Source organism: Meriones unguiculatus, chromosome 1 (assembly GCF_030254825.1).
Source record: "Meriones unguiculatus strain TT.TT164.6M chromosome 1, Bangor_MerUng_6.1, whole genome shotgun sequence".
Taxonomy (NCBI): Eukaryota; Metazoa; Chordata; class Mammalia; order Rodentia; family Muridae; genus Meriones; species Meriones unguiculatus.
The window spans coordinates 39409410-39429801 of NC_083349.1; the positions used below are offsets into that span (position 1 = coordinate 39409410).

Genomic DNA, 20392 nt, shown 5'->3' on the forward strand with positions numbered 1-20392 from the left:
GCAGGTAGCCAGTGGGTACCATGAACTGTGCAGAACATTGAGATATGAAAAGGAAAAACCTGGAGTTGCCATGCTCAAGAGCAAATCTAGTGAGTCTAGTGAGCAGATAAACATGCAACTACAGATGAGCTAATTCGGAGGAAGACACTTACCCCCTCTTCCACCTCTTTCTTCCCCATCTACCTTCCCCACCTTCGTCACTGGCCCTCCATTGAGCCAATAAAACAGTGTGCTTAACTGGAATCACTGTGTGTGAAGTGGGGAGTAGCAGAAGGCTGAGGGCTTCTATCCTAGCACTGAGCACCATGGCAGTGATTTTATGCCTAGATATCTGATAGCTATAAAAAGATCCCCATTGAAGTTAAAGCTTACTCACTGGCAAACTTAATTAAGTCGGCATTGTTGTCTTCTTTAAGGGTACATACTGATCCATTTTATTGCTGAGGATGTAAAAGGAGGACAATTGCCCAATGATCTTTATGTTGACTAACGAAGGGATATTCAATAACTGTAATGGGGTTTTTTTTTTTCATTGTTGTTGTTGTTAAAAAATTTTGCAATAGTCCTCATTTCTTTAAATATAGCAACGTGCTTCTCTTATCTGGAAATAGACAGAAATAGATAGCACTTAGCTTGGTTGTTGTTCCCTGGTGTTTACAAAGAATGTACAGGTTTGCATTGCAATGCAGGTTTCCTTTTCCTTCTTACCAAACCAAAGAAAAAGGGGGTGAGGGTGGCATACTCTAGGGTTTCTGGCTATCTGAGACTATGCCCAATGATGTTAGGGTCCGGTGAATATCATTTATCATTATTTTAGGCCATGTGCCTTGAACCTATTAAAATCTCTTATAAGTTAAAGTTTGCTCAATGGCAAATTAAATAATCTCTGATTATTTCTGTTTGAGTATGTGAGGGAAGATATGCATTTTAAAACTGGGAGGGGCACTAAGTAATTTAATCTAATTGAGTAGAAATTAAACCCTTTAAATCCTCACAGTCCATGAACTCAGATGAACATTTCATCTGGTTTACTAGCAAAATTTGCTATGAAATGTTCTGTGACAGGTACACAGATGTTACTCTGCTTTTTTTTTCAATAATTATATTTACTTTTTCATTATCATGTATATTCCTAACATACAAAAAAACCAATGCATTATATATAATCTTGTGTCCAACTTATGATTCCTTTCTCATGTGGATCTTTCCCATCCTCACCCATCCTTAAATTAGCAATTAAAATGATCATGCACAGCCAGGCACGGTGGCGCATACCTTTAATCCCAACATTTGGGAGGCACAGTCAGGCATATCTCTGTGAGTTCAAAGCCAGCCTGGTCTCCAAAGTGAGTCCAGGACAGGGCTGTTACACAGAGAAACCCTGTCTTGAAAAAAAAAATCATACACTTCAAACTTCACCTAGAATTCTTAGTTCTAACTCTTTTATAATCTAAGTATGTAAAATCTCAATCTACACAGGATCTACATAAATGTGAACCATGGCCATTTATTAAAGAACATAAAATTATTCATATTATTAGTACAGAGGCAAAAAATTAAATATCTGTTTCAGGAGGATTTTGAAATTTAAAGTTCTTCTGAGATACTTACAATGCTTACAGTAAATAGAAACCTGAAGGGAAGTCTTGTTTCTATGTGTACACGTAATCAAACACAGAGATTCTGTGCACAGTGCTATGATGAAAACCTACTTTCTCAGGAGAACAGTGGTAAATTTACTGCGATAAAATGAAGTCAGGATAAAATGAAGTGTGCCATTTGAATTAGTTCCAGGGTTCATCGTGCCTGTTTAACCCAATAAGAAATGGCATAACACACATGTGCATCCAATTTAAAGTCATTCCTAAGGAACATTATTCTGTAGCAGTGTACTTTTATTTACATTTAAAAAAAATTGAAAAGCATGGGTCCAGCTAGCCTTTATTCACCAGGAAGGATTTCTTCTTTGATTTTCAGAACCCAATGGAGTTGAGCATTCTACTATACACATAGATACATACATACATCATTGTATAAACAATACATATAAAAGTAAATGCAACGCTGTCCAAATAAAATTAGATTCAGGGAGCATACACATCCTAATTAAAAATCTTTTATTTCAGACTAAATTAACATTTTTGCTGACTTGTTTAACTGGAGATTTGTTTAAATGTTTGAAGTTAATTTCACTGTGGGTTGTTAAACAATACAGACCCAAGAACTATATGAGAGTGTCCATTCAACTACAGAGCTCTGCATTTTACAATCTTACAGAAATGACCTTTTCTCCCCTTACATTGTCATCTTTGTGACCTTTCTAGCTTGCTGTTGAGCTCCTTTCCAATAATATGAATTGGAAAGAGAATATGAATTGGAAAAAGAATCGCTTTGGAAGTGAATTATAATTGGCAAAACTGATTATGTTCTGTGAATGAGATTGCTTGAGATAGAAACAGACAGACTGTCTATCATAGTGTAAATGGGTTTGGATAAACTGGGAGACAATCTCAATTAAATGCTTTTTTTTTTATGTGGTGCTGAGAATCAAATTAAATTTTATATTTTGTTTTTTTTTCCTCTCCCTATCTGTTCTGTGACATGTGGTACCTGAAAGAAATGGTCAAAGTCCATATTTCCCTTATTGTCATAATGTGTTTTCTGTTTACCTATTACAGTTGAAAATGAATCAGTAAGTCCTTTCCATAATTAACTCCATTGCTCTAGAATATTTTCAAAGTTAGCTTCTTAATTACAAATGACCAGATCCCATAAACCCAAATATTAATACTACCAGGAAGTGTTAGATTTAATCACCTAGGATTTTAAATACAAAGACCCTGCTCTCTTGTGCTTGATTGAGCAGGTGGACAGCATTGTCTGGTGTCTGGAATACCTTTCAGGGTGCAGTTTCCTGGTGTTGAAACCAGGTATGCCTCTGCCTCATAATTGTCTGCCTCAAGTCTCAGGCTGCAAAGAAATAAGGCCTTGCTCCTTCATGAACAATGCCAGCATGAGAACACCATCTAGATACATGTATGCTCTGAGTCCATGGCCCCCATCCATCACAGTTTTATTACCAACACTTACTTATATTTGAGTGGGTTTGTCCAAAAATTATCACCTGGATTTACCAGATTTCAGATACTCTGGGAAAGAAGCAGAACCACCTGGCAGCCAAAAAGAAATACATGCCTTAAAGAGTAGTTAATAATTTCTTCATGACTGTTGGAAAGTTATCAGTGAGGCATGGACCATTCACGTTATAATGTTCTAATGGCATTTTAATTCGGGCCTGACTAGAAAGAAAATGTGAGCACTATCCTAATCTTGGGAGTAGAAGAAAAAAAAATGTGGTGTGGTGGTGGTGGTGGTGGTGGTGGTGGTGGTGGTGTGTGTGTGTGTGTGTGTGTGTGTCTGTGTGTGCGCACGCTTTTTGAGAAAGGTAGTTACTACAGTGGGAGGGCTGTGAGGGGAATGAGGGGATGTGTGTGGTGTGTGCTATGTGTGGAAGGGTGGGAGGGGACAAGGAGGGAGTGCTGTGATAAATGTGAGGAAGTACGTTTGGGATGGGATGGGAGGGTGAGAAATGGCTGAATGATATGGGAAAGCTGTGAGAGATTATGAGCTTTGTATGTGTGTGCATTTAAAAACTCTCCTGAGACTTTTCTTTATGGAGAGAACTTAATAAGAATTTTCATGGATTCATTTGTTTGTTTGCTTGTTTTTGTTTTCCTTGCTTCTAGCCACTTTGTAAATTGAAAATAGATTTGTTTTTGATTCATTAGTATGAAGGCATGAGAACATCAACCAGCTATGAAAATGGAAAACTACATTGCATGGTTTCCAATTTATAACTGCAAATTTCTCACAGAGATGTGAAGGAAGTTTGCTTTGTCTCCAAATGCACACCATATATCCAAAGACAAGAGAAAGTCATCAGAAAATGGGGCGTATTAGACAAGAGAAAGTCATCAGAAAATGGGGCGTATTAGAACCCAGGAGAGGTCGGTATTCCCTGGGGTGTGTCATTCTGTGCGGTGATCATAAATGTTTACTCCTGCTGCTCCAGAGATGCAGCTTACACTGAAGGATGTCAAAGCCCTATCATTTCTCTATATTACTTTCTGCAGAAAGCAATTGACCTCAGTGACCTGCACCCCAGCATGATACAAATGTAATTGGAATGTCAAGTGAGAAAGAAAGAAACTGATGTCAACCATGCTGATTTCACATGTCCATTTCAGTTTTTGTTAATTTAATCCACCTCATCTCTTTTCTAGAAGAAATATCAAACTGCTTCTTTTTTTACTTTTCTTGGAGGAAATAGAAACATCAAAGACAAAAAAATAGAAGTGGGTTTTCCTGTTACTTCTATAAATATCAGTATTTATGGAGTACCTACTCTGTGCATAGAACTGTTGGAAGATGAACAAGACATAGCCCTGGCTCTCAGAGACACGGTAATAAGTTTTCAAATACATGACTACAAGGTTACATGGCTCTGCTAAGGACACAGTGCTTAAACAGCAGAAGATAAAATACTGAGTGGGTCATTCCTAACAAGAGTTCTATAGCATGTCAATTATCCTTAGATGCCAATATAATCGAGCTACTCTTTTTTCTCCCTTTCCATCAAAATCTGAGTTTAAACTGAGAGTCAGTCTAGATGGTAGAAGAAGAAAAAAATAGATGGCTCTCTGTACCTAACAACCCCCCCCAAAAAAAGGATTCAATATAAACAAACTAAAAGAAACCGGTAGAGGAGACTATTTTTTTTTGTTATTGTTATTATTTTTGAGGCTGACCTTGAACTCTAAGTCCTCCTGCTTCAGCCTTCTGCAAGCTGGAATTACAAACATGCACTACCATAAGTGGTCAAGAAGAGAAATTATTTTGAGCTGGTATGCTAGTAGGGAGAGAGAGAGAGAGAGAGAGAGAGAGAGAGAGATTAACTTATATCTATATGTAAAATCAATATACTAAGTGTAGTAAAACTTAGTTAAATAATTGACATAATGTTTACTCACATATGATTATGTATAAATGCTTATATCTTTACATATCTTTACCTGTATCTTTATCTATAAAGGCCTATATCTTCACATATACATTCAAATGATTTACTTGAAAACTTAGAGGACTGATATCATGACTTTTCAAATTAATCAATCACTGTATTTTTTTCTAACATTTGTTTTAGGTACCATGGGGGTTATGAAAGCATAATTTTCCTCCATGAGTGTATATGCAATCCTTGTGTAAAGAAATACAACAAATAGTTTTCTCTGTAGTATTACTGAGCTTTAAGGTGGCAGACAGTACCACAGAGAGAATGTCACTGCCAGTTTTCTCTAAGGAATATAAAGGTACAGATATATAGCTGACCTCATCATCATGCCCACATTCTCTGTGACCAGAATAACTCTGTTTATTTAAGAAAGTACAAAGTATAATAAAACCTTCATCTGACAGGTTGCTGTTAAATCTCCCCATACTGTGTAAACATGGAGGAGGATGAAGCATTGATTTTAAGGGAAATATCTCAAGTATAGAGAAGAAAATACCACAAAGGGGAAAGGTTTCATTGATCCAAGTTAGCCAGCCAGCTCCCTTACATTAAATATGCTTTAAAACTGCTCACCTCTTGGCTCACTGGGAAAATGTGCCACTGAACATGAAAAGCCAACACCATCAGCCAAACCATTATTGGGGAGAACTTGTTTTAGATAACTGTCATCTGCAGTAGGCAGAATGCCCATCACCGTTGGGAAAGATTTCAAAGCTGTCTATTAGCTACACACCTTTACATACTGATTTAAATGAACCAGAGGCAGAACTCAACATGCTGTTTAAAACTAGGACTCTAGATGACCCCAACAAGAGTAACCTATGTACCCCACTTAATCCCAATAACTCCTGCACCCCACTTTAAGAAGCTGCTCAGATGTGGCCAATTGGCAGCTCAGGCGCCATGTGGATCTCTGAGTGAGGGGAGCAGGGGCTGCCTCTATCACAAACTCAGTTGACCGTTCTTTGATCACTTTCCCCTGGTGATGTGGCCTTGCCAGGCCACGGAGGGAGGGGATCCAGGCAATCCTGATGAGACTTAACAAGCTATGGGCAGAGGGCAATGGTGGAAAATTCCTTTTTTCAGTGGACTAGGGAAAGAGGATAGGGGGAAGAGGAAGGGAGGGTGGGACTCGGGGCAGGTGAGGAAGGGAGCTTCAATCGTGATATATAATGAATAAATTGTGAAGAAGAAAAAAATAAAATTAAAATTAAAAAATAAAATTAAAATTAAAAAATAAAACAAAAAACTTATCAGTGGAAAAAAGAGGCTGATTTAGATTATATGAAGGTTAGATATCTTCTCTGATACATCCAGGGTTTTCAAAAGTATCTTCCCTGGTTTCTGTACCTGGTACAAACTCTCTTCAAGTCACTCTGCACCCGCTACCACACTTGGCCTTCAGAACCCAACTGAATCACCTCTTACCCCAGCTGTGCCTGCTCCTGAATATCTATCAAACTTGAAAATCTTCCCCTACAAGACAATTTTATCATTAAAATACTCATTTTATAGGACTCTTAGCTCTTAGTACTTTTATTTTCATAGGCAGGAACATCTATGTCCTTCATTTCCCCTCTTTTGAAAATTATTGATATTTTTTAAGTTTTGAGTTGGAATTCATGGAATTTTCATATACATGTGTCATAATTTGTTGTAATTCATATTCCCTCATGCTTTCTTCTCCTAGACTCACTGCCTCTGCTCTGATTGGTTCTCTTCAATTGGTTCACTAGTATATTCTGACTAGTGAAGGAAGACATATGGCCAATTTTAAAAGGTGGACAAATTGAAAAAGATAAGAATGATGGTATTTGGGGAAGAAATGCTCTGGGCGGTGGTGAAGTTACAGACAATAGGACAAGTGTTAGATGAGTATGGATGTTATCCCATCTCATTTACCTTTGATTTAATAGTTATGAGGGAGAACCACTACAGTCCCAACTTGCCATATGCTTGGTTTTTACTTTTTAAGAATAAGTATTTTTATTCTTTGAAATTTTCATTCAATTTATCTTGATCAAATTCATCTACCTCCTCACTAATTACTCCCAGATCCACCCTTACCTCCTTTCATACCCAATTTTGTGTCTATGTTTTTTTATTTAATAATTTCTCAACTCCAATTCATGCTGTCCATATACTCATGGGTTTGAGGCCATTCCCTGGAGCATGGTTGACCTACCAGAAGCCATGACCTTATGGAAAACTCTCTATCTATCCCAGAAGCCAGCAGCTTCCATAGCTCCTCAGTTGGGGGTCAGGGGTCACGAATCCCTTCCTAACCAATTCTATTAACCAGCTTGATCTTATACAGTCTTGTGCAAGCCACTGCAGCTGCTATGAGTTCACAAGTGTGGCCATCCTGTCATGTCCAGTAGACACTGTTTCACTCCATTCCTCACTGACCTCTAGTTCTTACAATCTTCAGCTCACTTTTCTAGAAAATGCAGAGGATTGATACATGGAGCAGCTATGTAGCACAGCCCTCCCCAAGGCTGGAGGCGCTCACTGCTTTCTCGATTAAGTCTCATGTAGACTTGAACTCTACAAGCAATCACAATGTGGATTTATTGTATTACAACTGGAGAGGAAGGCCTAGACCTGTGATTAATAAATAAGTTGCCTTACATCAGAATCACCCACATGGCATCTTAAATTGCTAGGTAGGGGGTGTACATTCAAGAGATCTATTTACATCATGGGAACTATGGTTAATGGCATAAATACTTGAAAAAATAATAAGAAAATGGACTTAAAATATTCTTATTTGGGGCTGGAGAAATGGCTCACTACTGAAGAGCACTGACTGCTCTTCCAGATAACCAACATACACAACTATATAACTCTAAGATCTGACACCCTCACAAAGACTCACATGCAGGCAAAACAACAGCACACATCAAATAAAAATAAATAAAAATGAACAACAAAACATAAATATTCATATAGCATCAAAGTGAGTTCGTATACTAAGCTTGATTCACTAAATATGTGTGTAATAAATATATACAAACTTTATTTATAAATGTGCTCTATAATTTAAAATGAGAAAAACCAACAACAAAGCACATATATCACTATGCTTCACCCCTATATCCCATCATTCAATAAGTCTGGTGGAAATTTGCATGTTAGTAAAACTGGAGAAGATGGTCATGCTGTCAGTCAGGGGACCTGGCATTAAGAGCTACTTCCCCGGTACCTCTCTCTCTCTGCCTGGCTTCACCACTAAAGCACTCCTACACAGCTCTAAAGCTCTTCTTCAGAATTCCAGGAGCTATGTATTAAAATGATAATAAAAAACTAGTAACGCATAGATCAAATCTACATTGTGTAGGCTCCGGCCCTCTGCCTCAGGGCCTAAGCTTCCGCCGGCAGCAGTGGTTCTCAGCCTTCCTAATGCTGCGACCCTTCAATACAGTTCCTTATGTTGTACAGACCCCCAACCATTAAATTATCATAATGTGAATATCTGATGTTACCCATGTGAAAGAGTCTTTCAATACCGGATGGGGTGATGGCCAACAGATGAGAAAGAGAGGGCCTCCTCTCACTTCATGAACTTTCTATCACCCTACAACTAAGCTCAACTATCTTACCTAGTCTCAAGCTCATAAGATCCTGCTGTCCTGAGCCTCTCTGTCTTACAAAGCGATTGGCAAATGCATCTTTTTATCTAATTTATTTCTAAAACTTTTCCTCTTCAGTTTTATAGAATCGCCCATTAAAAGATATTTAAGTGCATTAAAATCCACAAGTACCTTTAAATTTTATATTGAGCCACTGTTAATAAAAAAAAAAAAAAAAAACTTATGGAGCAGGCAAGATTGCTAATGTTTAAGAGCACTGGCTGCCCTTCCCAAAGACCCGGGTTCAATTCCTTGCACCCACATGGTGGTTCATAATAATAACTCAAGTTCTAGGGAGCCAACTCCCTCTTCTGGCCTCCATGGGCACAAAGCACACAAGCGGTACACAGACATCTATGCATGCAAAACACCCATACAACTAAAACAAATGAGTGAACAAATAAATACATAGAAAAAAATGACCTCAAATTTAACCCCTGTTTTTTAGGAAAAGTAATTCTGAAGCATCTTAATGGACATTTGACCCTAAAGCTGATGCTATGTTGGGTTAACTTGCTACCAATGGCACCACTAATACTAAATGCCTGAAATGTTCTTCTTAGATTTTGTCCAGAATCCTCATTTTGTCCAGAATCCTCATGGAATTTTCAAATTGATCATGGGCAACAGCATTTTCATACACTGTATGCAGCCTGACAACCTGCTACAAAGCTCTCTTTGACAGAGAAGAGGGAAAAAATGCATAGAAAGGAGGACCCAATGATTCATGTACAAACAAACAAACAAAACTCCCTCCATTTGGTTCTAGTAAAGCTTTTCTTGAATTACTGAGTGGATGTTCATGCTTATATGTTCGTGGGATAGTTTATGTAAGACAACTTCTGATCACAAAAAAAAAAAAAAAACCTTCTATAGGTTTTAAATAAGCTTCAAGGAACCAGTGCCCTCCCCTGGGGAAGCAGCTGGTTTCCACAACAAGGAAAAGAGAAAGATGATTCCCAGGAGTCCCAGGTAATCAGCTTGCTGTCAAGAACAGCCTCTGGACTGCCAGCTTCCTGTACTTCCCAATGAAGTTCAAGTAAGCTGCCAGTCACTTGGGGATTGGCACCTCACTGTCTCCACATATGGCAGGCACCCCCACATGGCCAAAGCTCCTGCAGACTCTAAAAACCTAGCAAGATGACTGAAGCTTTTTGAGAACTAAGAATCAGACCTATGAGATGCCAATCACAGAAACACCATCAGTATCATGAGGGCACTGATTCATCCTGGTACTTAGAGGTCTCCAACCCTAGCAGAGTGCATAGAGAGGCACCGCCAACCCCCCCCCCCCACAAAAAAAGGAACCAATTCCTATAAGCCAATGGTAGTCACGATTCAGTGTCTTGGGAACAGGTCTAAGATTTGGATTTCTCTAAGCCTGTGTGATTGCTTTAGTTTTCATGATTTGACGCATTTCGGTTTCATCACTTCTGGTACAGGACTCACAAACTGTTTTCCTCTTGAGTGTCAACTCACATCAGCCAGTGACACCTTCCTAAAATGCACTGAGAATGACTTTGAGGCTACATTGGGGCTCAGATGAAAGGATAAATTCGGATGGATTCACAATGAATCTGGGCAAACAGAGGACCTTATGGTCACTGTGCTGCAAATGCCTACTCTGGAACCTGAATGAAGTGAAAGTCTTGGAAGCACCCTCAAATTTTAAGACTGTCAGACAAGTAAAAAGTAATACAGTGAGTTATCTAAACAATGAGAAAAAAAATAAGAACCCAAGTTACCTCAGAGACACCTGGGATACAGGAAGCGGGGCTTTTTGATCAACATGCCGAAACATGTCAGGGTTTTAATCACCGGGCTGTGTGAGAATCTCCTGTAAGCATTAGGCATGGATGACAAAAGACCAGAAACAACTTGCTACTGGCAGCCAGTTGGAAACGGAATAAGATACAAGTCGACTACACAACTCTAAGTAGGAATTAGGGCTGGAGAGATGGCTCAGCAGTTAAGAGCACTGGCTGCTCTTGCAGGCGACCAGCTTCAGTTCTCAGTGTCCACATGGTGCCCCACATACATCTCCAACCCCAGTTCCAGGGCCCTCTTCTGATCTCCTCTGGTACCAGGAACACACATGGTATACACACATACATGCAGGCAAAACTCTCATACACATAAAATAAGTTCTTTGGAAGCTTTTAGGCAAGAAATTAGTTCATTGTAGAATATGTAACAAAAAATAGAGAAAAGTTACATTTCCCCACCACCTGAAAAAATACAGGGTGAGAAAAAAAATAAGCCTACAAACTATGTAAAGGTATGATATAGCATTACTCTTTCCCCAGCACTTCTGCCCCATCTCCAACAACATGCTTGACACACTGGAGTTAATTTTATACATAAATATGTGTATATCTCTTATATATCATTGCAAAGCTTCTACACGTAAGAACTTGATCCAAATGTATTATTTCATAATATGAGATAGTTACGGGATTGTAGAAATAAGGAAATGTAGGATAAAAAAGTCATTTGCTAACTTCCTCCCAGTAGCACCATGATCTTTCCAGGCGTGCTGGAACTGGAATTATGTGCTTAGCACCCATGCCATATTATATCCTAGGAAATGGCCCAGTGATTACGGGGAGGCTTATTTTGCTCATCCCAGAGCTGAGTTATTTCAGACAAGAAAGTAGAAGGCGTCCAGCTTCCTTCTCCTACATAATAGCTAACTTCTCCTTTGAATAACTCTTGAGCCAACATCTGATATATATCCATTGAAGATGTGTCCACAGCTTAGCCTCCCTAGGGATTCCATGTAGCCCCTAAGCCAGCTCTGAGGCTGACTTTGATGAAGTGCCTAAAACAATAAAATTCTCGTTGTCCCCCTAGCCTGGCTATGGGAAGTGTTCACCGACCTGTTTTACTTGGAACGAGCTCAGAGGATACTGCTTGACTTACAGTTTTGGCAGGAAATCTGCCTGACCATGTGGTAGTTGCTGTAGTCCTTGGAATGCTTCCCTTTCACTCCTGGGCACACTCATAACCACAGGCAAAAGGAGGAGGGGTAATGACACACATGAAGCCAGCACTGTTCAGCTCCTGCTACTAGCCCTAGGCCAAGGTGGAGCATTTGGCAACGCTGTTAACCTCAAGAGCTAAGCTATCCAACAGAACTTCCTGAGATGACAGAATCTGCCTCTATGCCATCCATCAGACAGGCCCTGAGCACTTGGGTTATAGCTAAGAAATTGAATTAAATCGAAATTAAACTCAAATGGTCTCTCATAGCTAATGACAACCACACTGGATACCACAGTTCTTTATTTCTCCAGTAGGTTTTTATCAAAATGGAAGTGCTTGAATTCTGATAGAGTTCCAGTGTTATTTGATATTTTATTCAATATTATTTGAGAAATATATTTTTAATAACTATTCTAGTGTAAGTCTTATGGCAGACACTTGCAAAAACAAACACACACAAGAGAGCCAAAAAGACTGAATTTCCTACCCTTGCGAGGCTTAGAGTGTAGCAAAGTTAGATAGATTAAAAAAAAAAAAAAAACAGCATTTTAGACGGTGGCATGTGAGGGACAGTACAGAGTTGTGGAATCAACACAAAGACAAAGTGGAAAAGCTGCCTATCATCACTAAGTTGGCACTCCAGGACAAGGAGAAGAGAACAGAAATACATGGGTAATGGAGCATGTCATGGAAGGAGCCAAGACGTTTTGAGTCCAGCTCCATCTCAACCTGTCTTATGAAAAGCCACATGTAAAACACAGAGCACGAATCTTGTTCTTATTGCTCGCTTGCCACTCTCAACCCCACCATGACACTCATTGTGTTTCCTTCGGTACATATATCTGTGCCTTCCGTGGCTCCAGACTTTAGAATCTGGGGGAGAGCGTTAAATAGGAAATTGGTCCTGTATGGGTAGCAATGACGAAACTTCTCAGAGAGCACACTATTCTACCAGTGTATATATGTCATGCCCCATAACAAGCAGTTTCTCTAGGACCTGCCTCACTAAGTAGATAGAACCCTCAGGAATAGCCCAGATGAACAATATTTTCTAGACTAGTCATTAAAACAAGATCAGAATTGCTATTTGTCTTAATTGACAGAAGCTACTTTGTAGCTAGATTTGATTTGCAGTGACAAAACAATCTAGCCAACCCATCTCTGTGTTCCATTCAATCTGTTATCAACTTTCTATTAAACCATAGTTTTCTGAAAAACAGCAACAGAGTTGCTCTTAGAGATTCTAATTGTTGGGTATGTATGTGTCTTTCAACTAATTAAAAGGAACTTAGAACATCTGATAAAAAATTAAAAAAATTGTACTGGGAACACAGTGGATTCCTGGAGTCACATTACTGAATCTTCTTGTACATAGACTAAAGAACATCCCATGTACATAACAGAAGACAACACTTGTATCTGGCCATTTAAACAAATCACATGCTTTTCAAAACCACCTGGGTGATTTCACATGGAGGTTAGCATGCATTACCAGATTCTTCTCACTCTCTTGTCTTCCTAGCCCAGGGGGTTCTCATAAGCTATGTGCTTTTAAAGAAGTCACTTCACCTCTACAGACCTCAGTTTTTTTCATGCATAAAATGATTAAAGGTGCATCATTTCTTCATTCCAAGTTCAAGTCCCTCCAACAGAATCATCAGGTAGGGCTGTTTCTGAAAAATAGAGACGTTAGCAGCCTCAAAATCTGAAAACCAGCAAGGGTACAGTCACATGGACTTTGATCCCCACCTGTTTGACTTCGAAATGACGTAAGATTATTTCGGGGGATCTTCTCATCACCAACCTATTTTCATGTCATCATGATGAATATGATCCTAGGCTTTTGCCATTGAAAGCCTGACTGGCTAAGTGACTTTCAATGGTGCTTTGCCTTCTCATTCAAAGACTTGTTTCATCCAACATTTACAGAAATATTAGACTGTCTCTTCACCATATGTTGATTTGCATGCCTTGTTTCAGCTCTGAGCAAGGTTTTACTGGGACTCTCTGAAGGTGTGAAAGATTCTGAGGTACTTAAAAATACCCACTTATTAGTGGACGTCGATGGCACATGCCTTTAATCCCAGCACTTGGAAGGCAGAGGCAAGCGGATCTCTGAGTTTGTGGCCAGCCTGGTCTACAAAGAAACTCTGTCTCAAACAAACAAATAAACAAACAAACAAAAGCCCCCACTTATTCAACTTCTATGTGTCAGGAGCAGTTCCAGGTATTTTTCATACATGACCTTTGGAGCTACAAAGAGCAACCTTAAGTACAGAGTCAATTTGTGAACAAATGAAGAGATAAAGTCTTAAAGAGATAGATAATCTGTCTCAGAGTCTTCAATAAGAGAGAAGAAAAATAAATCCCAATGAGAGGCACTATATCAAAGTGTTTTAGTTACATTGATGTATCTTCTACATATTACTTATTTAATATTTTTATTTATTTCTTTATTGTGTTGACATTCATGTGATAAAATTACTTGCAGTTGCCAAAGCCACCAAGCTCTGTGTGAGGAAAATCACCTTGATATCACTGAGATGCTGAATTCTTCAGATGCCGAGCATTTTTATGAATAACTATCCTAATCAATATGAGACTAAAACAATCTGCCCCCAATAGAAACTGTGGAGGGAAAAAAAAAAAAAGTCAAATGTAGAACTAAAAAACAAAAATCTAGAAATAGATCCAAATCCAGGCTTCTGATCTGGCTGATCAATTCATTTACAAATACCCCAGGACTTAAAAAAAAAAAAAAAAAAAAGACAGAAACTGAGGCTAAGTCTTAGAAATGAATCTGATTGGAATTAAAAAAGAAGCAGTTCAGACAGTTGGAGGGTTAAACTCCATATCACTTCTCCAATTTTCCAAACTAGGCCTGAAGTCTAGGCCAACACAAAAACAAAGCAACGAAAACCTGCACACAAAGGAAGCAGATAGTTGTTCACTCTGCAAGTCCACAAACACTCCTCTAAAGCAGACCTGGAGCCCTGCACTCAGCAAGAACCGAAAGAACATGAGGAAGAAGCCACTGCTTTGAAGAAGAATTCATAATTACTAAAGCAAACTAACATTTCCACGCAGTATCAAGTACAGTATTTAATCTCAAGGGCTTCCAGAGAATCCTTGTTAGTAGTAATCAGGGATTTTTACACAGGAGGCAGTGTCAACTGAGGCTTAAATAGGCTTCAGGAGCAGAGACCATTCCATACAGTAGATACAGCAAGTTCAAGGTCACAGAGGCATACAAGAAGCCAGCTGGCTTGGCAGACTCTGTATTGATGGGAAATCTATAAGGGCAGCAGAAAAGAGTCTACATTAGGGAAAAGGCCACAGATAATCTTAAATAACATGCAAATTAAGATGACACCTGGCAGGGGCTAGGGAGCTATGGCAGAATTTTAAGAGTTCTAGAACACGGTCCCTCTATAAAAGAGCCATTTAGCTAATACCACGGAAGATGGACTGGAGGAGGATAGGACAGACCCAAGGCAAGGTCCTTGGAGGATGAGGTGAACTGGAACAGTATTTCAGAAAGCCAGCTCTCTCTGCACTGGCATTTCTAACAGGGCTTGCTAAAGCCTGCAGGTGCTTCTGTTGCTATACCACTCCCAGCAGACCCCAGTGTGACATAAAAACACTGAAGGAAACAACAGTGCAAGGCACCAACAGACATCATAGGTATGGATGTTTGAATCAGTGTGAGTGGTTGAGTGTGTGTGTGAGTGAGTGAGTGAGTGAGTGAGTGAGTGAGTGTGTGTGCATGTGAGTGGAAGAATGAATATGCAAATATCTTCATGAGGTGTTTGCAAAGCTCCACCTTAATAAAGCTCCCCTAAATCTAAATATCACAATTTTCCAAAAGTAAGAAAGCTCTGCTATTCTTTAATCTCTCTCAAGTGGGAAGAATTATTTCTCTCGAGAAAGTATAATTCAAAACCAGCTGCCATCACGGGCCATTCCACTCAACAGAAAGGAATCCACCAATGACCCTTCCAATAAAAAAATATCATAACAGCAAATGCTGGCAGGAGGCATGCTACACATCAGGCCCTCTATGAGGATGAATTCATTTAACTCAGATGTCTGTGAAAAAATACTGTGTCACTTCCGTGTTACATATATGAAAGGGATAAATAAGGACTATGTAACACTTAAGCTCACATAGCCTGCAGACTATGTCAAGGCTGTCCAGACTCTACAAATGCACCATACTGTCACTTGTGGTATTTGAAAGAAAGTGGTAGCTTTTACCAAAAAGAGGAGGACAAAGAAAAATTAAAGGGAAGAGGGGAAATCATGGGGATTACCATTCTCTAAAACCTCGTTTAAGGACAACTTCCAGTGTCCTTTATGTAACATTTACACATTTCCTTTGGCTTCAAATAAATGACAAATTTTCTGTTTCTTTAGTAAACAGGAGATTCCTTTGGAAATGGAATCTTTTCAGTACCAAGTGTGGGTATTCACAGTTTTATTTATATAAGTAAAATTCCTCACATTGTGTGTAGCATCTAACAGCATCTGCAGGGGTCTCGGGAGGACTGTTCTCGAAAGCTGTTAATTAACCTCAGATTAGCTCCTGGAGTCTCGGTGAATTCTAGATGCTGGGTTTTTTTTGTTTGTTTATTTGTTTTTTTAATTTCAAATCTAGGAACAAAAATCTGATATTGCAGATAATTAAATTTATTCTAGAAGAAGTATTTCTACGCGTGGGCTACATTCTCAGCATTTGAATAGAACACTAATTGCAAAGTATGGGGCATGTTGCTGGCTACCCTGAGCCCTGGATAAACACTGACCTATTTTAAATTACTCCGTGCCTCATCTAAAAAGCTACAGACCATACACTCAGCATTTAAATGGAACCACAAATGCCAATGTGCAGAGAGTTGCCTCAGTCACAAAACCCTCTAATTTGAGGTGTACCCAAAATAACACTGATATATATGGAGCCACAAATTAGTGACTTCCATAAATAAGATCACCCTGCTGTAGACCCAGTTCTAAAGATATAGTTTCATGTAATATTACATCCATGTTTTGAAATCAAGAAGTTCTCAATCACTACTCTAGTGCCATAAAAAGAAATATCACATATCACGAGGGGTTGTCTCTAAATCCATTGATGTTCAAAAGAAGAAGAATTTCAAGAAAGTTGGCTTCTCAAAAGCAGTAAAATGTATGTCCAAAAAATAAGACAAGGAAACAAAGTGAACCTTTGCAGCAAATAGGAGACAGAAGCTCAACAGAGAAATACACAGAGGAGAGTCCAACAACAGCAAAACCTGCAAGCTGCTAAATTCTGTCAGTGTCTTAACTTACCAGCCCCAACTCATCTTCTCTAAGACAGTCCAAACACTTTCAGCATACATTTCTCTCTCTCCTCTTCTGTCTCTCTGTCTGTCTCTGTCTCTAGCCTTTCTCTGTAAGTATACACACACACATACACATATATAAAGGAAAAGCATTTTACTAATAACTAATTGAGCTTACACACAATTAACTGAGTGAAAGTGATATAAGACACAGGAAAAGTGACACCGTGGGTCAAGAGTGAAAGGAACAGACTCCACCCAGACACTGATGTCATGCGCTATGTGATTTATCACAGATCACTCCAACACCTTAGACCAGTTTCTTCCTCTGTAAAATAGATTACCTGCCTGCTCACAGGTTGTTCTTCCATTATCATCATAGAGTGGGGTGAACGAGAATGTGCTATAAGTACAGGAAATGTTATATAAGATTGTTCTTAAATCAGTGTCATCAAACCTCCCTGGCCAAAGGCATATTATTTCTCTGATAAGAGGAGAGACTGGCAACAATGGGTATCTTTGAACAGCAAGAGACAAAAAAAAAAAAAAAAATCTCCTTTTGATGTAATCAGAAAGACAAAAAGCACTGAAGCAGACTTGCAGTTTAGTGATTATAACCCGATGCTTCAAATGGCCCGATTCACCTTTGCTCCCCCATCATATCTATTCTCTGTGTGGTAGCTATCTCCTCTATCTTTTCTGTTCCACCATCAATGAACCTCTCCATTTTATAGTCTCAACCTATTACTCGCATTGTATGGTTCTTCTTGCTAACTGATTTAGCCAAAGCCACCACCTCGGTCAGTTATGAAACAAGACTGAAAACTGTAGAAATCTTTGCGTCTTTAAGCTCACCTAACTGGCAAAAGCCACAACTAAGTGAATCTACATTAATCTTTAATTTTCACAAACTAGCAGACTGGATGGAAGTGACAGACAGCTCTCTCAAACAGTTAATGACCTCAGGGAATTCAGGTTTCATTACAATGGCTGGCAGTAGAGAACAAATTTTGAGTTGTTATCAAAATTAAACACCTGTGGATGAATGATTGAACCTATCAAGTGGATAATCAGAAGAATCCCTTCTGTAGTTAATCATGTGCTACGTTATACCCTCTTGATTTTGCAGAACTCTCTACACTACCTGCTTGGGTTGCCTGTCAAGTAGACATATGACCGGGTATGACTGTTCATGCCTTGAGTCTGAGGAGAATTAATCAACACCATATATGTAAATAGGCCTCGCTCCTGCTGCAATACTTCTCACCACCACGAGGACAAAGCCGCAGAGCTCATAAGACATAGTGGTGCTGGGCTGTGTTTCTAGCACTTTGAATGGGAAAGCAGGACTGTGAATCTGAGGCTAGCCTGAGAACAGTAAGACCATGTGTCAAAAAATAAACTTTTGCATAGTCTACAAAGGGCTCCATGATCTTGTCCGAGCTAACCCTTTCTTTGGCCTCATCTATTCTCACTTTTTAATGTACTCCCCACATCAGCTTTTAACTACTGTAACAACTGAAATACCCACCTTAAATAAGCAGAGAGGGCTTGGGGAGGTGGTCACGATTTTGCACATTTGAATGTATAAACAATTGGCCTGTTAGTGTGATAACAGACCTTAGCAGGAACTTGGAGCAGAACAAAGCTATCCACCTCCTGGCTGGGACACGAAAAGCAAGTCTGGATCCTTTTGAGAACATACTCCCAACATCTCAAAACCTTCTGTTGAGCACCAGGTCTGTACTAGTTACTTTTCTGTTTCCGTGATAAAACACCAGGACCGAGGCAAATTATAGAAGAAAGAAGTTATTTGAGGCTTACAATTCCAGAGAGCTAAAAGTCCATCATGGCAAAGAAGAGGCTGCAGACAGTAGTCATGACGGCTGGAGCAGAAACTGAGAGCTCCCATCATAAACTGTAAGCAGGAAACAGGGAGAGCATATGGCATTTGGTTTTGATACCTCAAAATCCAGCCCCAGTGACATACTTCATCTAGCAACTCCTAAGCCTACCCAAACAGGACCTGCCAACCGGGGACTACATTTTCAAACATCAGAACTCACAAGGAACAACACAGTCATTCAACCATTTCTTGGGGATTTAACCACCCCCAGTAGAGCTATGCTGAGGCTAGGCCTTTATTGGAGAGAATTTGGGGGTCATTTTGGATCTAAACTACGGTGTTCCCATGCTGCAGCCATACTATCCTTTTTTTTTTTCCTTCTCTAAAGCGGGCCTATCCATGCTGTTTTATCGATCCTTTCCCACCTCTACCACCTTCAACCCTTTCTAGTGCTCATTCCTCTTCAAATGTCAGGTAAAACACCATGTCCTCAGAAGTTTTCTCCAGGTCAGCTGTCACTAGCTCCTCTACTTCTCTGTCAGTGACAGTTATAGCTGAATGCCTAATTCACTTCTTTCTATTCTACTCGAGGCTGGGAGTGAATTACTGCATCTATCCATATACCCCTGACATGAACCACGATCCCAAACACCAAGCAGATGGTAAATGAGTGAATGATGGATGAGTGTGGATGGGTAGATGAATGGATGGATGGATGGATGGATGGATGATTTCAAGATGACTTGAAACTAAGGCCATGGAGTAATTCAGAATCACTAAATATTAAGAGAACATTTATGATGTCCTTTCTCACCCTCAGTTGAACCTTCTCAAAGTGTGCATAATCCTTTGACACTAATCTTCCTGAGGGAGGAGGGAATTCAAGGTAACCCAACCTGCTTATTCTTAGATGAAGGACCTCCAGGATCCTTGGACTTAAGCTTTTTTAAAAAAAATAAGGGTACCACAGTGAGCAACCTGCTGTGCTCATGGGAACCTTGTATATCTGGGACATAGCAGGCCACTGATACAGTCATTCTCAAGATTCTTGCCCTGGTTTCCTGGGGAGGGATATCTCACAGTTGTCTGCTGCAGTGGCCATAGTGATGAGGAAAGGCAATGGTGTGAATCACGTGATGCAGAGAGAGGCATCGTGGTGGCAGGGAAGAGCAGTGGGCACTGTTCTGCTCTGGCACTTACTTGCATGGTGGATTTAAGTGTTTTCACTCAATATGGCTAAAATCCATGCTTGTGAAATTAAATAAATCTTCTGCCTACTGGGTTCCTGCCAGCATCAAATGAAATAATATTGTTTCTATTTTATCTAGAAGTTGCTGATATTTCAATAATGAAAGCAATGTGCAAAGTATAAAATGTACAAATGATAGGCAAAAAATATTATTTTACCACTGTCCTAGAGAACAGTTCTTATCTTCCTGATTTTTTTAAACAGTTATTGCTCTATAACAGAATTTTTCATCCCTTGCCATTAGATGACTGACAAATGCCTTTCTCAACAGGCTAGTCAGAGGAGTAA

General features: G+C 39.4%; 1 protein-coding gene across 19 annotated transcripts in view; it reads left to right on the top strand.

Moving 5' to 3' along the window:
* The window catches only part of Trpm3 (transient receptor potential cation channel subfamily M member 3), a 539859-nt gene that overhangs the window by 339078 nt on the left and 180389 nt on the right, over window positions 1-20392 (top strand). The window contains exon 9 of one of the 19 annotated variants that reach the window (XM_060387559.1): window positions 4134-18490. The exons of the other annotated variants lie outside the window; for them this stretch is intronic. Within the exon in view, the coding sequence (XP_060243542.1) occupies window positions 4134-4170 (37 nt within the window). The 3' untranslated portion in view covers window positions 4171-18490. Of the gene's footprint in view, window positions 1-4133; window positions 18491-20392 lie in introns of those variants that run through there. 19 annotated transcript variants of the gene reach the window in all.